Below are 17,089 nucleotides of genomic sequence, written 5' to 3'. Positions count from 1 at the left end.
GAAGGTGTGACCTGACTAATAGGTAGATGGTTAACTAGTGTGTTTAGAGAAGAGGAGAGCAATAGTATGATTTATTTTGAGTTAAACTGAAGTTTGGATTATTTTAAGAAGATGGTCAATAGTTTGGATTATTCCTATCAATTAACCCTTAAGTTTATTCTTAAAATAGAAAGGACAACAAATGACTGAGACACTCTAATATGAAAAAGGGCAACAAATGACCAAGACAAAGGGAGTAAGTCACAAACTTACAAATTTCTACTCTCACTCACCAAGTAAAGACGCAGTCAAGACAGCTACATCCACATAATTCATCTAATGTTACAGCATGTCACAGAAATTACAGTCCAATAAATAACTGAAATGAAAGAAAAAACTCGTATGGTTTTCTTGGCTGTGCCCATTTACAGAGAGGAGGCAGTGTAAACTGTAAACTCAAATCCTGGGGATTAAACGGGTGGGGCAAATAAATACGCCATACCCCTTCCTAAATAGAAAATCGGAGTGCCCCAATTTAAGCAGACCCGTCGCTTTGATGATGTGAGATTTCCGTCTGGCTGTCCAGAGGCATGTACTGAGCCATGATTGCCCTGATCTCCGAGTCCATGTATTGCTGCCAAACAAAGAAAATGAGGAAAGGCTCTTCATGCAAATACTTTAGTTAAAATTCTCACTAAACACTTAACCTAAAAACTACATATACTTTAGTTAAGCTCTTCATGTGGAGGAAAATGAAGGTAGAAAAATAAAGTAGGGTCACAAATAATAGGAACCACAAATCACATGCTAAAAAGGAAAGTAGAACATCTTAGTGAATGTCCCAATATAGAAATGTGTAAGATCTTAGAGAAGTGGACCGAGTAACTCATTTTATCTTTTTAAGGCTTGAAAACATTTTTACTCCATACATAATTAGTCATAGTCATACATCGCGTGGTTCACTAGTATCATCGATGTGATGGGTGACAGGTGGGGTGGATCAGATACATGATACATCGATGAGATGGGTGACGAGTGGGGTGAATTAGATATGAAAATTTTGCTGATGACGAATGTACAGACTGATGTTTTCTCAAGTACTCCGTAGATGGGAGTTCACCAATTAAAACCTCACCAATTGTCATTCCTACTAACGACTCAATTAAGCTTGACATGAAATCCGAGTCATTGGATGTTTGTTCATAAATGTAATTTTGGTCAAAGCTACAATTTATCCCAAACTCCCACCATGGCATCTTTTCTCAATTTACCATCTTCCGCAACCAAATTTTGTTAATTTCCTACCTTTCTCCTGTATGCATTCTATAATTCTGTAAACCAATGCTCTCAAACACTAAGCCCCATTATTATAAAGTCTTTCATTGATCAACCCAAGCTATAACACGATTCTCCACCCAACTTCCCCCGAGCTTGAATTCAGTTCTCAAACTGAACCAAGCTCAAAAGCGCAAATACTTGGCTCCTTCAGAGCCGTAACCAGGAGCAATAATGAAAGAAACTATTCCCATGTTGACAAGTCTTTTTATTAAAAAAAACTTTTGGCTCCAAACTTTTTTCTAAGTTGTAGCTATATGACCAGTGGACCCGGCCATCAGTATACCCAAACCTTAACCTGCCCGATATAAATACCCCAACTCCACTTGCTTTTACTTGCATGAAAAACAATCCAAAAGCAATTGTAAATATATGGAAGAGACACACACACACAGCATGAATTTTACCCAGGAAACTTACCCTTATTCTGTATTTGTAAACAAGATATGCCCCACCAGCACACATAGCTACGGCTAACAAAATAATCCATACAACTGTCCAAGCTGACTTTGTCTCAGCAGCGCTTTTGCCTACACGGAAAAGGAACAAAAAATGGATGAAATACCGTAGAATTGTGATAATTAAATACACAATAACATCGCTTTCAAGACTAATTAACTCACTTATGCATGTGTCCTGGTCTCTCATGTACAGAAGATCCCCCCTACACAAGCAGTCATAGCTACCCCATGTGTTCTTGCAACTACATTCAGAGCACTGACAAGCTTTCTTCTCTTTGCATTCATCAATGTCTGATTTTCAAGATAAACAAATATATAATAAATATACTTTGGAGTATGAAGGAATGTCCAGCAAGCTAGAGACTAACAATGCAGCAAAGCTGACAAAGAAAAGAAGTACAAAATGTTGCAAAATCGTTGTTGCATAGCAGTCATTCAACAATGCTCTTGAATATACTCCTTCCATCTCATTTATATTGTTCCCATTTCACTTGGGTAGTTAAACAATGTAAACTTAGACTTATACTTATATATTATCAAAACAAACATTAGTTATAACTAGTTACAACTGATGATATGAAATTGATAATATCATTTCTTTTCCAAATGGTAGCCAACGGCTCATTATTTAGGATAATATAGCAAGGATGCATACATCCCACCCCTCCTTACCCGATAATTTGCAGAAGCCCTTGAACCATTGGGGTAGTATTGTTGTTGTCATATGAAAATATAGTTCTGATATGCTCCTATTAAATACAAATTTATATTGCATATCTACATATAGTGAAAGAAAATTAAATTTAGAGAAAAATCCATAATTTGATGTAAAATGTCCTAGAACGTCTTAGAGATTCTCATTGGGCACTAACGAACTATGAGCAAAGTAACCTACTCACACTAACATGAAAAGGATGATGTATTGAAGCAGTATCCAAAAGAAATAATGAGGATTTCTGTCCATCCAAGTGCACCACTAAATTGCCAACCAGAAGTGCACACAAAATATTCCATGCATGCAATTTGCGATATTTACCCAGTCAGTCTTACAAACTTCTGTTCATAGGTTTCATGAATTCTATGAGAAAAATCCATTCCGTGTACAGGGGAATGTTCTCAACAAGTTCAGCAATGATTAACTACTAAATCAATAGTAAAGACTAGTGTACTATCAGCTGCTCGAACAGACTATGATACAATATAAGTAACTACAATGAGAATCAAAACAACTACTCCTTATTTAAAATGTGTTATCACCAATTATTTAATTGTAGAGTCAGGAAGCTTTACCTTCACAACTATTCACACCATCGCCCTTGAATCCTGAAGGACATTTGCATCCATCTTCGTGGTCCTGTTGACATATGAGTTTAATGTGGAATTAAGAAATTGACCACAATGTTTCACACTAAATCACCCAAATATAAAGGAAACCTGTTAAACCACTGAAAACAAACTTACCACACAAGCTGAAAAACTTTGCCCGAGACGAGTTTCGTGCCAGCAGCCTCCATGATTTATCTTGCATTTTCCAGGTCCATTTGCTGGCAATGATTAAAACAAAAAACCAACTAATTCTAAATATTTTCTGAAGTTGATGCTGATCATTTTTCTATACTAATGAAATATATATGGAGATGGTTTTAATGGTAGCAATAATAGAATGCTGATGTGCGACTAATAGTGCACAACGTTCTTTTCGTCATCTGTTTTTCTCCCTGGCTCATTTGCCCGATGATAGTGCGCAGGAAGATATCAAGACTAATCTAACCCCAATAATTTTTTTGTCGTGTCCACGTCAACCCAAGGGTAAGGCTGCCCGATAATTTTTTTTTTTTGTTGTTGTTGTTGTCCATGTCAACCCAATTAATTAAATGCGCTACGAAATTATAACCCTAACCCGCTAAATTCATGTGGAGCTCGTGTCGTATTCTCGGGTCGGATCAATAATTGTCAGCTCTAGTGATAAGTGTATACGGGTCATTTGGTTGGTTTGTTTTTGTTATTTAAGGAAATGGTGCAAATTCAATGAATGAGCCGAAAAGTAAAGTGGTGTATTTCCAGAGAACAAGAGGGAGTATCATATTAGCCGATCACACAACATTTAGGACAAGGCTCTGTTGGCGGTGGTTTGTCTATTCTATGACAAAGACAAAAAGAATAACTAGCTCATTTGATCAGAGGAGTTAAATAGAATTATAAAGTATAACATGTCGATTGAGGATCTCATAGTCAAAGCTGCCATATTTTTTTGGGATGCAGCTACCGTGTTCTCTAGAAGGTATGCAGAATAAGGTACCATTGCTTACAAACGAGAATTTGGTTAGCTACTTATTAACCATTTTTTGAATTACAGCCTGTTTCTCATCACGAAAAACCAAAAACTATCCAATCTGCACAAACTGCTCCTCAATTACACCATCACCAACAGAAACCCTCAGTTCAGAAAACAAACGTTGACATGGTCGTTTCACACTTTCACTAATCGAGGACCCTAACACCGATTGCACATCCTGATTATTCCCAACAATTTAACCTTCAAATTACCATTACTCCTATAAAAATTAGGGTTTCCAACATCACTCTTCAACCCAAGCAAATAATTAACCGAATTCGGATCCGAAAACCCATGACAAAGCTACATTCAGAGTTTTTATCGGTAGTGAAAGGGGTTTCTTGGGCGGGGTTAGATTTTTCAAGTTTGAGGTTCTTTCATTGGGTGGTTGGGGGCTAGTTTAGCGTCAACGTGGAAGGTGGACATAGTGGTGGCGACAGGGAATGAAGTCGACATGAAAGGTGACGTGGAGTTGGTGGTGGTGGTCGGCGCTGATGGGGCATCCCTAAGGTTGACGAGGTTTTTTAGGAGCAGTGGTGGTGGCCGTGGGGTGCGGTTAGGGTGGTCGACGGTGGTTGCAGTAGTTGGAAGTGGTGGGAGAGAGGTGAAGTGGTGGCTGATTGTTGGTGAAGATGTGGGTGATGGGATAGTTGGGTGGGGTTAGTGGAAGTGAGGTTGAAGGAAACAAAAAAGAAGGGTAAATCGGGTATTCAACATAAATTTTAGTTATTAAGTAGTAAACGAGACTGAAAGTAAGCAAAATCGTCACCCGGATTAGAAATAGGTGCTAGTGTAGGCAGGTTAGAAATAATAAGGTGGTAGTAAGAATTGACGTATTAGGTGGGAGCATGTAAAATTTCGAACTTAATAGGTGAAAATAGCAAATTTCCCGAGTTTTAACTTTTAAAACATAAGGAGCAACAGATGTGCAAGTTTCACTGTTGTGGCTAGCTATGTTCACAACACAAAATTCTAATTTTGCTTGCCTGTTGCGGCCAGCCATGTCCACAGCATATAATTCTGATTTTGCTTTTTGACTGTTGTGGTCAGCCATGCCATCAGAATACAATTATAATTTTCCTTGTTGCATCTTTAACTGGTGAGATTGCTGCTAGATTCTCCACTAATAATAGCCATCGGAATACTATTTCAGAAAGAATGATTATAATTTCAGGACAAAACAAATTTATCCCAACGTCATGTGGCCTACTGCAAATTGGTAGAGTGAAAAAACCCGATACAACTCGGCCGAGATTTTGAACATGGCCTTACTCATATGTCATCAATATAGAGAGACTAAAAAAGCCAAAATGAAAATTGGGTTAAGACCATCATTAAATGACTACTATTCAACAATAAACAGAAGCACCAGCACTATAGCAAGTCATTTTTTTTATTCGATCATAAACCAGAAATAAACAATAACGAGTCTCTGACTACATTAAAAATGTTAAAATAAGTATTTCTCTAGGAATTAAAAGAGAACTAAAAAAAACATCTGGATCAGACAAACTCGAAAATATATTTTAGTAAGGCTTTGATGATGATGTGAAATTTTGAAAAAGGGCTAAGTGAGTGAAATGGAAAGAGTAATATGAAAATATTTTGTTTTGATAACATGACAAATTTTATATTGCATTTCTAAATATATATGATGAGATAAATGGTCTTAGTTGAAAACGGTTTACCATTAGGTCATATGGGGACGACAAAGAAAGGATGTACGTAGTAATACCTACTAGAGCACAATGAAAGGGAGCTCAATCATGATCTACCTCAATCCGAAAAGTATGAGCAAATATTGAAGGTGTGTTTCGATACAAAATAAAGGAAGGAAGAGGAGGGGGAATGGAGCAAGGAAGTTTTCCTTTGTTGGTGAGATTTGTATTAGGCGTGAAGGAGGGAAAATGGATCCCTCCATTTCCAACCTTATTGGCTAATCAAATAACATACTTTGTATCTTTTACTCCCCCACCCTTCCCTTTCCCTCCAAATCGTTCAATCCAAACAATGTAATTAAGAATGTATAAACATAATGACATGCAAAGTTGAGATCAAAAACTTACGTTTGCATGAGTTGTAGCCATCTCCTTGAAACTGCACACCATTTGCAAGAGGGCATTCGCATACTCTTCCACGAAATGTATCCTGGAAGAAGGATATACAAATAAAAAGCAAGCCACTAAGTAAAGAAATAGGCAAAGATGGAAAGAAAAATAAAAGTAATAGTATCTCTACCTTGCACGCAGTAACATTGGCTGCCTTGTCTTGCCAGCAACCACCATTATTATCCAAACACTCATTCGTCTGAATTTCTGTCATTATAAATGAATACCAGTTCAACCACCACTTAGTTTTTTGAAAGATTGTCTCACATATAGAAATTGAGAGACATACACAAGCTTGAATTAAATGTATGAATGAGAAATTAGAATTGCAATAGTCTCAGAAAAAATAGAATATTTTTGTTACACTACATGGAATTATTAATTGTGTCGTAAATTTCAGTACCTAACATCACAATCCTAGAACATTACCTTCACTCAAGCAAACTGAAGGTTCAGTGGTTTCCTCAAAGCCAGAACAGATGGCCTTCAGTACAGCTCCTTTCTCCAACTTCCCTATAAGCATGAAGTTCAGAGGGACAACACTAGTGATTGTTTTTCAAAAAAAAAAAAAAAAAAATATAAATAAATCTATAAGAAAAAAAAATACCTCGGTATTGATGGTTATTAACGACAAGTGTTGGCAATATGGTGACATCACCTCTAGATCCTTTTCCAATCTAAAAACAAGTTTGTAAACAACGTGAGGCATGATTTGCCTATGCAAGTGCCTACAAAATGAGAGAAAATAAAATTTAAAACTTCCAAGTGCTCACCTGTGCCTCCTGTTCCTCTTTCAGGACAGGATTATCCTCATCAGCTTCCGGATCTCCCATGCACTTCTCTACCTTCTTTAGATCAAGACCTGCGATTAAAGGGTGAAAACTAAGTCATCATCCAGTAAAGCCTAAGAAATGGACAGACGAACCCACCAGAAGAACAAGTTATCAAGGTTATGAAAGCTGCTGCGACTGCATTTTCAGACAAATTCGCCGCATTTATGCCACTATGACTGAGACTAGGCCGCGATGACTGACGCTTAGATCAAGTCTGAAACCATCATATATTACAATTCTAAAACTTACCCAATGATTTAATGACTCCCTCGGCACAATTCTTGTTGTACTTCTTTTCCTTCATGGGACATCTAATCTGAAAGTCAGTCACGTAATCCCACCAAACCCAAGGCTTATTCGTCTCATTTGCTACTTTGAAAACACAAAGCTGCCTCAAGTTCTCAACAACCACATCTTTACCCTCATACCCTCGGCTGAAATCTTGCTCGGGATCCGGAGCACAATACCTCCCATGATTTATGCACTGAGACTTGCATTGTTTGCTAATTGTAAATGCCTGAGGACAATACCATGTAATATAGTGTGGAGTGAATTGGGTAAATCCACCCTTTTCAAGTATTTGACCCGCGCCCTTGAATTCCTTCATGAATCCCATCAACATCTCACATTTCACCCCACATTCATCATTGCTAGTTGTCCATAGCTCGTACTCAACCCGATCATCTGGGTGTGGAACAGCTTCCCTCCAGTCAAGGTTGACGTTGACCATATCCCCTTTGTTAATTGATTTCTTCAGTGTTTCACCAAAACTTTTTTCAATAAGGGCAGAGGGTATAGTTATGTTCTCGATGTATTTAGCAGATGTACTATCTTCTTCAGGTGTGTCCATGGTAATCAAAGCTTCATCAACATCATCTGCAACAAGGACAGCAGCAGCACCAGCTTGCTGGGCATTCCATACCTTCAATGCAAAAAAGCAATCTGGGAATACACAAAAGTTACATTTACTAATAGTCGTCCAGGAAAAATGGAAGCCAACAAGGTAAAAAATTGATAATATCCTCAATTCTCACTAATATCCTCAATTCTCGATTTTTTTTTCAGTAATATCCTCAATTCTCGATTCAAGAAGCATACATAATCAATAATACAAAATTTAGCCAACTAGTAAAGTGACATGCTCAAGTTCAACTTGCAAGAAATGGCAAATATCAAAGACTAGAAACACATAAGTAGTCCGTAGTACAAGATTCAGCAAAAGCAAAACTCGAGTAGAAGCTTTAGTAATCAGGTCAGTAAGAGTGAAGTCAGTTGAACAAAGTGATTTTACAAGCAATAAATAAATCCACGCAATCAATAATAGAAGCGCTTGCGCAGTCCAAAATCCAAAGAAGAAAAACAAAGATTGGTAGCATTCTTATAGAAAGCTCAAAGTGGTACTAAAGTAGTAAAAGAAAGAATAGAACAAGTAAGAGAGCAATTAAGTAAAAAAAAAAAAAACCTCCGCGATCAAGCAAGACAAAGGTGGGCAAAGCTCCAGGCTTATTCTTGAAAGAGAGGTCGAAATCCGAAAACTTTTTACAGCCTTTTCGATTATCTTTAGGATAAACAACAGTACCAGCCAAGGTACCACCATATTGTGGTATACCAAAGTTACCAATTGCAGTATCATAATTACCCTTAATACTTTCAGGTGAAGTTAACCTCAAACTGTTCTTCTCCACCACAAATCTCGATTCAATTGAAGTAACCCATGTTAGAATAACTAATCCTATCACGGTTATCACCTCAATTGAAGAAGACATGCTTTTTTTATTCTTCAGGGAAACAAAAGGAATTTGGGCGTTGTCTTTTGTTGAATTGAATTGAATTGAATTTGTAGCTGAAACAAATATATTGATGAGGGGAGTTTTATTCTAACTTTTATTTTGAAGCGTGTGTGTCTTTCCTAAGGAAAGGAAAGGAACGGAACGGAACGAGACCTTGTGGCTGTGGGAGTAGGAAACTACTAGGATCTATGACTCCTGTTTACTGTTGTCTAATACTCCCTCCGTACCACACCAAAGGTAACGTAGGAAAAAATGGAGTATTTAAGAAAAAGTAGAAAAAGTAGAAAAAGTAAGGCTAAAGAGGGAATAAATAGGTGGGGTATGTAATAAGGTGTTTAATTGTGGGTTGGTAGGTGGGGGTATGTAATGACATTTTGTATAAAGATAATTTGGTAATGTTGTGGGCCAAATAAAGAATGTTACCTTTAGTGTGGTACATTCGTTTATAATAAGTGTTACCTTTAGTGTGATACGGAGGGAGTACTTGTTGGACTCCAAATCCAAACTTCACTTCATTTCGTATAGTATAACTACTACGCTTTAGGATTGATTGGCTTCATCTCTCTGCACTTTAGTCTTTCGTGGTGCGGTTTAATTGGCGTAGGACTACTTTATGACGTAGTTGCTCATTTTATCAACAAATCACTTTATTTTTTGGGTCAATTGTCTCAACAAATCTCCCTTTAAGACCATCTCAAGCAAAGGTCACGCTAACTAGGTTACGAACCAATTTTACTCTTAATTCCACCTTATTAACCTTGACCCATTTTCACTCTCCCAAGGAGAAGATCGCGGCCTAGGTCATCAACCCAATCATTATCCACTTTACAACATTCCCACTATCATATTATATACTTCTCTGTTCTCTCTTACTTTTTCTAATTTTATAAATATATTCATTGTCCTTTTTTTGTCCAACAAACCAGAAAATGACACCTATTGGGTCATGGAAGAGGTCACCAAATGAAGCAAAGGTCACAAATTAACCTTCAAAGGTCACAAATTGACTTTTGGTCACAAATTAGCAACTTTGGTCACCAATTAAGTAGCTTAATTAAGTCACTAACCATGACCAAGCAAGGTCATGACTAAGCAATTGACCTTGCTTGGGGATGGTCTAATACAACGTGAAAAAAACCATCTTCGGTATAAAAACTTTTACCAATATATAGGGACCAAAAGTCCTTGTGTATTGGGGAGGATCGTTCTTCTTACAGCTAAACTTTTTAAATACTTTGTATTCTATTTGGTGGATTGTCTTTCGGTGTAAGAAGAATGGTCTTCTCGAAGGACACAAACCATTAATTATTCTTTAACGTGCGCATACGGGAAATATAACTATTAGGGTGCAAACCCATGCCCTAAATCCTATAGCCCGAGGGAGAGCTAACATGTTCGCGAAAATCGACTTGGGTCTCATGGCGATGAGACAGGCCGTATAAGAGAAGACCATCACCGACCCAGTGTGGCGAGGTGGGCTGAGGCTTAATGGAGGGCAATAAAAGCGGTCTATGGTAAGTCCGAAGGCCCGGTGTGGCGCGTTGAGACAGTGGATTCGGACTTAGTCCAGGATATATGAGATGCAAAGGAGTTTGGTAGGCAAGTGTAGCACAAGTCCCGTGAGACATATGGTGTGCCGTTTAAGGGAAGGTTATCAAGATTTGGTAATATTATGGGTGTCTAGAAGTTGTGGGTTGTAGGGTGTGGGCGGTTCTCCGTGGTGGTCAAGGTCTTAGTTAAGACGACGATCCTTGGTTTAGGGTGCAAACTCATGTTCCACAAAAGGTGATGGAAGATCGTCTTTTTATAAGTATCCACTAAATATAATAGTATAAAGCCTAACTGTAATACCCAGGATATTTAAGAACGTTGTTGACCGATCTTGTTGACCAAACAGACCTTGGGGATGAATGGGTGAGGGATCAGGCTTGTAACATGAGTTTTATAAGATTGCTTACTCGACCTAGCTGAGGCTACTCGGCCGAGTATCACCCATACTCGACCGAGTAGAGCCTACTCGGCCGAGTACTCCCGTACTCGACCGAGTATGCCAGCTGTCGACACGTTAATATAAACGCAAGTTCGCGAGATTCATTTCATTTTCTCATTTTCCTCGACAGTTTCTCTTTCTCTAACCCTAGCCTATATCTCTCTCCTATCACCCCATATCTTCACACTCTAATGCTTTAGCCTAAACCTCCACCATGGGAAGGACGGGATTCGCTGGGGAAGAATGACGTGTGTGGTGGTCGTCTATGTCACCGCCGATGTGTAATGTTAGGTAAGTTTCTGCCTTGTGTTCTTTTGAGTGATTCTTTGAGTATAGTCGTGTAATAGGAGATGGTTATTATTGTTAGGATACTTATTGGAGTCGTGCGTGGCTGTAAATGGGAGTCTTACATGCTTTGCGATGAGGTAGGGTTTCCCTACTCAGTTTTTTGTTAATTGATTTAAGATTGTGATTGTACTGAGTATGATTGTTATCTGCTGATCATCGGAGTATTGGTATAGTGGTGACGGTGGTGTTGTGGTGGTATTGTGACAGCTGTGAGGTTGTGTGTGTGGTGATGGTGGTGGAGTCACTTGCGGGAGTGACTTCACGCCCTAGTTCGCCCTCCGTGGAACCCGCCACGGGAGGGGATGTGCACATTAAGGGACAGGGATTGTTAGTCGCTCGTTGATGAGCTGGAATAGGTGGGATGGACTGCGGTCACCCACTGGCGACGAGGATTACTTGTTGCGATGGGTAATCTGGCAGGGCTACACCCTTCGGGGTGTAGTCAGTTACTGTGCGAGGTCGTGAGACTGGGATAGAGGGTGATCAGCTGTTTACATTGTTATTCTGTCTTACATTTGATTAGTCAGTACTGACCCCGTTGTTGTTGTTTTGTAAAACCTGCGGTGATCCATTCGGGGATGGTGAGCAGTTGGCTTAGCAGGTATTGTTGATTATGGCTGCTAGGATTGGAGGGATCGAGTCATCACGCTATCGGTCTAGAGAGGCAGTGTCATGAGTGTTATGGTTGTACCTTTATTATAAAGACGTTGTATTGAGTTATATTGTATAAGATATATTAATATTTACAATTGTTCTTTTATTGTCTAATTTGATCTACCTACTCGGGAAACCGAGATGGTGACACCGTCATACACTGGGATGGTCCTTGGTAAGGCATTCTGGCGTACGGGGGTATTACAAAGTAGTATCAGAGCCGACGATTTTGGAACCTGAACCAATGAATCTAATGAATATAGGGTGTCAATTAAAATGAACCTGGTGTATGTACGTTGGGAGCCCCAGCCGATGCTAGATTTTGGGTGAGTAGGCGCCCTCATTTCAAAATCATGGCCCCATCGGACTTAAGCCAGACACGGGAAAAAGGGTAGTTAGTAAGAGTCGATAATTGCTTAATGATGATTGTTGTGTGTATCTATTATTAGGGTGATATGTGTTTTGATGTATGTGTGGAGAAGTTGGAGTGAGTGATGGAATTGTTGCGATGTGCGATCAGTGGTAAGTCAACCAATTTGTTTACGATGAATGTGTTGTGTGTTGAATTGCTGCTTTACAAATGTGATTAAGGTGTGGCTGGTGATTAGTAGCATTAGAGATGATGTGGCATAAGAGCTAAACTTTACAGGTACCGTAATTAGATTGTTGAAGTATGCTATAAGGGTAAGGGATAATAGTTTCATGGCATAGTGAGGAATGAAGGTAGGAGTGATGATTGTTCTGATGATGGATGTACAAAGATACGTGTTGTTATGTGTTTATGTGGTAGAGATCAGCTTTAATAGTGACGAGCCGGTGGCACGGAACTCCGAACGATATTATTTAATTTTGCAGGAACAATGAAAAGTTATAATTTCCTCTTCACTTTCGGAAAACTCGACCGAGTAGGTGACTGTACTCGACCGAGTAGACCATACTCGGCCGAGTATCAAGCTATACAACCGAGTATCCGTTTTGTGGAAATAAAAATCGCTTCTGTTCTTCAAAATTCGACCGAGTAAGAAGGGTACTCGACCGAGTAGACCACACTCGGCCGAGTATTCCTAAACACTCGACCGAGTAGTCGACACTCGGCCGAGTATTCCCAATACTCGACCGAGTATTACTGTAGCAGGTCTTATACGGGTTATACAAATAAAAACCCTATTTTCGTTCCTTTATTTCTTATTTCCGCCTCCCATCTTCACATTTCCTTCTCTCTAAAAACTCCATATCCTTCCTTCCTCAAGCTTTTGGGTAAAACTTTGGCATTCTAGTTGTTCTTGCTTGCCTCAAACCAGTTTAAGGTAAGATGTAAACTTAATTTTCTCAATTGTTTCCAAAGTTATGGTATACTAGCATGCTATATTTCGATTTTCTTGCTAAAACAATTGAAATTTAGTCTTTAACTTATTGGTTCTTGGATTCAACTGTATATAGATCTTGTGTATGCCTTGATTGATTAATTTCATGGTTTAAAATTCAATTTCTGAATTCTAGGGTTACCAAAAACGAAACTCTCTTGGTTGTTGATGATTATTCCTTAATTTGAAACAATTTAAAGCTTGCAACCATATAAATTGTAGGGTAATTGGTGATTTTCTGATAATTTGTCTTAAAAAGATTGTTCAAAAATCGTTATACAATTAAAAACAGTCTGTCTTTTGTACTAAGAATTTTTGTGTCAATCCCCTGTTAAAGATTGTTTCCTTGCAGTATGGTGAAAACCAGAGGCTTACCCAACAAAAGAACTCGTGCTAATGTTCAGCTTGAGACTGGTCAGTCAAGCAGTGAACCCGTAGTTCCGCCGGTGGAGGCACATCCATCGGTAATATTCTCTAATTTTAATCATCGTAAGGCTTTTGTGGCTCTTATGCGTCGTCCTTTTCGCCCCACCCGCTGTGTTAACCCTGGTATCCTTGAGACTTTAGGGATCAAAGAGGACATATTTCATATCTTTCAGATTTTGGGTATGGAGGGGTTGTATCATCTGAGAAAGAAATCCTACCCCCACTTGACCTTAGAGTTTTTGAGCTCTTTTGTTTATGATAAGAAGGGAAAGACTGTTTCTTTTCGTCTCATGAATGAAGATCATGAGCTTACCCTAGACGAGTTGGCTGAACATTTGGGTCTTGAGGCCGAGGGGGAGGGGTACTTTAGTGATGTGGCCAAGAACAGTGGTGCACCTCTTTACCTTCCATATTTGACTGGCAGACCTGCCCTTAGTGCCAGTGCCATGCTGATTAATGATGTGCAGCACGTTTCCCTTCGTATGTTCCTGAGGATGTTGACCTGTTTGTTGTACTCGAGAGATGATGTGAGCAAGCTCAATTCTCATGAGGTTATGCATCTTATGTCTTACCTTAACCTACACCATCAGAAACCGTTCTACTACAGTGCTCCTGGTGTAGTGTGCTCTAGTCTTGAGCGTATGGCACAGTCCGAGACTCGACACATTGCCTGCGGGGCCATAGTGACCCGCCTAGCTCAGCGCCTGACAGATTTTGAGGCCCCACCTCCTGAGGGGAATGAGTATGTAGAGATTGTACCTACCATGGACGCTCAGTATTGGCGTCAGAACCGATGGTTGAGGAAGATGGATGATGGGTCTTATGCCTGGAGGGTGAGGGAAACTATGTGGATGGTGCTTCCGGACCCAGCTCATCTCCCTGTTGTTGATCATTTGGCTGAGTGGGAGACTTGTGCCATTCCTAGACACGAGCCCCGGCCCCACTGATTGACCCACAGATTCTCTTGGACTTACCTGAGCCTGTCACCGTACCTGAGGGATAGCAGCAGGCACCTCCCCCACCTAGGGAGCGCCGTGGAGTGAGGCAGTCTAGGGCAGACCCGGTTGTACCTGAGCCCTCTTACTCTGCTCCTGACTCCTATCCTTACCACCCTTACCAGTATTCGCCCTACCCCACAATGCATGATACCAGGATGCAGCCGCATGACCTGGCTGAGCGGATCTCTTCTACTTTGGTGCTCCGCAACCTGCATGAGATGGCCCTTAACCAGGGCATAGGGACACAGTTAGCACAACCTGTCTGGTGGAGGGGACCGGGAGTGGATACTGGAGTATTCCACAGCTATGGAGTTGACCCGAGTTACTGGAGACCTCCGGAGGAGACTGAGTTCGGTTACCTCGCGGGACCGTGGGGAGCCAACTCTGGCAGTCAGCTAGGAGGGGATTACTCAGCAGCAGCAGGCTTTCCAGGAGCGGGGAGTTCAGGTGCAGGTACTTCTGGCGCAGGTGGTGATGATGACATGGAGGAGGGTCCTCGTTATTGATCTTATGTTGTTGGGTTATTTGGTTTGACTTCTTTAATGTTGGATTTATTTCGTTTTGTGCCGGATTTAGTACTTCTATTTCGGTTGTTGCTTTCGGGATTTATTATCTATTGTTGGATGACTGTACTCGGCCATAAGGCCGTTACTTACTTAATTTATCGTATGGAGACGTGTTGAATGTCGTTTATGTTAGGAATTAGTTGTGTTTAATATTACTGGAAAGAATTTAATGCAGGTTGATTGTGAATGCTCTATGTAATGTCGTCAAAATGCTCTCTGGCTGTCATAACTCGACCGAGCATAGTTACTACTCGACCGAGTAGATCTTGCTTGGCCGAGTATACAAATATACTCGACCGAGTAGAGCTTACTCGACCGAGTAGCCTTTCATACTCGGCCGATTATTGCTAATACAGAGAACTGATGGGAAATAACTATGTGAATTACATAAGTTATGTGATAATTGTATGAAAGAGTTTGTTAGTGCCTTATTTTGCTATTTTATACTATAAGATGTTCCACAGATGGATTATGATTGTATCACGGATACGTGATTGTTGGAATAAGCTATGAATTTGTGAATGTTTCGTTATATAACATTGGCTGGTTACCAGAAACTTAAATTGTTTAGGGGAGGAATACCCGAATCATTAAATTATATGAAAGGTAACACCATACTCATACAGCGTGGTAACTGTAACCAGTTTTATACGTATATATGTTTGGTTACAGTGATAATTGCCTCAACGGGTTACGCATAAAGCTGTTATTTCTTATTAGTTCCATATATTAATTGTTACACACTACTTGGTTGCTGAAATATTTTGTCATTATAAGTCACAAGAGTGTAATGTCATAAAGCAAGTTGTGCTACAAGAGTTTATGAGTAATGTCACCGTCATGAGGTACGTATTGGCTTTGGGCACTGGAAGTGGCTAGTGGTGAACTTCGGGGACGAAGTTCCTTTAAGAGGGGAAGAGTAATGTCGCGGAACTAAGTATTTATTTATGTGAAATATGTATTTAATTATACGTATTTATTTATGAGAAATATGTATTTAATTATACCTATGATATTTGGAATCACATGTATGTTAGGCATGTTAGCATTCGGAATTACATTCATGTTTCCTTTAAGCTGTATCCATGTTGTATTCAAGTAATATGAATATTATACTGTGCACGGGTGTCTCAATTCAATTTATGATAATTGATATAAGCGTACGGAATGTGGTGGTTCGCATTTGTGTATGGTTTTGCATTTGTATATTTGTATATTTGTATGGTTGAGTGCTGTTCTGAGTATTGCTTCGCATTTGTGTATGGTTGATAATAGTTGTGTCGCTTTTGGCAAAAGAATGCATATGAATTCGTTAATTTCCGTATGTATATGTGAAAGTTGGTGATTAGTATTGTTTGGAGGAGTAGTTGTGATAGGTGATTGTTGTTTGAGTAAGGTGGTATGATGGTAATGTCAGGATGGTTGAGTTGGTGCGCCTTTCTGTAGGTGGTTAGTGTCGGTGTATAACCCTGAGGGGAGTGACGTGCGGGTTGAACTTCGGGGACGAAGTTCTTTTTAAGGGGGGAAAACTGTAATACCTAGGATATTTAAGAACGCTGTTGACCGACCTTGTTGACCAAACATGTAACACCCCGTAATTTCGGACCGTTATTATTTTGCGAAAGTAATTTATTAATCAAGTTGAATTTAATATTAATGTATTTGAAGTAATAATAATTCAACGAAATGTAAATCTATTATATTTTGAAGTAAATTATTTAATTTGATAGTTTCGAAATGTTTAAAAATAGTTTAAACCATGTAAAAACCTTTTATTTCGAAATAAGGGCATATCGGGAAAAATGACAATTCTTTTGAAAATTGGGCAAACGATTTTGGAAATGGGTCATATGAGTACTCAATCTTCTTGTAATCTCGTGTTTAAGAACTTTGGCATCGTCG

At 39.4% G+C, this 17,089-nt stretch overlaps 1 protein-coding gene across 2 annotated transcripts; it reads right to left on the bottom strand.

The window, feature by feature from the left end:
* Positions 1-236: 236 nt before the first annotated feature.
* LOC141605696 (vacuolar-sorting receptor 3-like) lies at positions 237-9,298 on the bottom strand. 2 transcript variants are annotated; one of them, XM_074424569.1, is made up of 12 exons: positions 8,514-9,298; positions 7,301-7,993; positions 6,992-7,080; positions 6,826-6,895; positions 6,648-6,731; positions 6,349-6,425; positions 6,177-6,258; positions 3,237-3,319; positions 3,066-3,129; positions 1,938-2,066; positions 1,735-1,844; positions 237-613 (listed from the first exon to the last, which is right to left on the bottom strand). In XM_074424569.1, exons 1-12 carry the CDS (start codon positions 8,815-8,817, stop codon positions 515-517), a joined length of 1,884 nt encoding a protein of 627 aa, XP_074280670.1. In that variant the 5' UTR covers positions 8,818-9,298; the 3' UTR covers positions 237-514. The 2 variants fall into 2 exon arrangements, with proteins under 2 accessions (XP_074280670.1, XP_074280671.1); XM_074424570.1 differs by lacking the exon at positions 1,938-2,066 and having other exon boundaries at positions 8,514-9,073.
* Positions 9,299-17,089: the final 7,791 nt, after the last annotated feature.

Source organism: Silene latifolia, chromosome 10, assembly GCF_048544455.1.
Source record: "Silene latifolia isolate original U9 population chromosome 10, ASM4854445v1, whole genome shotgun sequence".
NCBI lineage: Eukaryota > Viridiplantae > Streptophyta > Magnoliopsida > Caryophyllales > Caryophyllaceae > Silene > Silene latifolia.
The sequence above is the reverse complement of the archived record's forward strand: the minus strand, read 5'-3'. Positions and strand labels throughout refer to the sequence as shown.

Coding starts and splice junctions, on each gene's coding strand:
- LOC141605696 (XM_074424569.1), bottom strand. CDS start 8,817: ATGTCTTCTTCAATTGAGGTGATAACCGTGATAGGATTAGTTATTCTA. Junction 6,732..6,825: donor TAATAACCATCAATACCGAG/GTATTTTTTTTT, acceptor TCATGCTTATAG/GGAAGTTGGAGAAAGGAGCT. Junction 2,067..3,065: donor TGGTGTGAATAGTTGTGAAG/GTAAAGCTTCCT, acceptor CTTGAAAATCAG/ACATTGATGAATGCAAAGAG.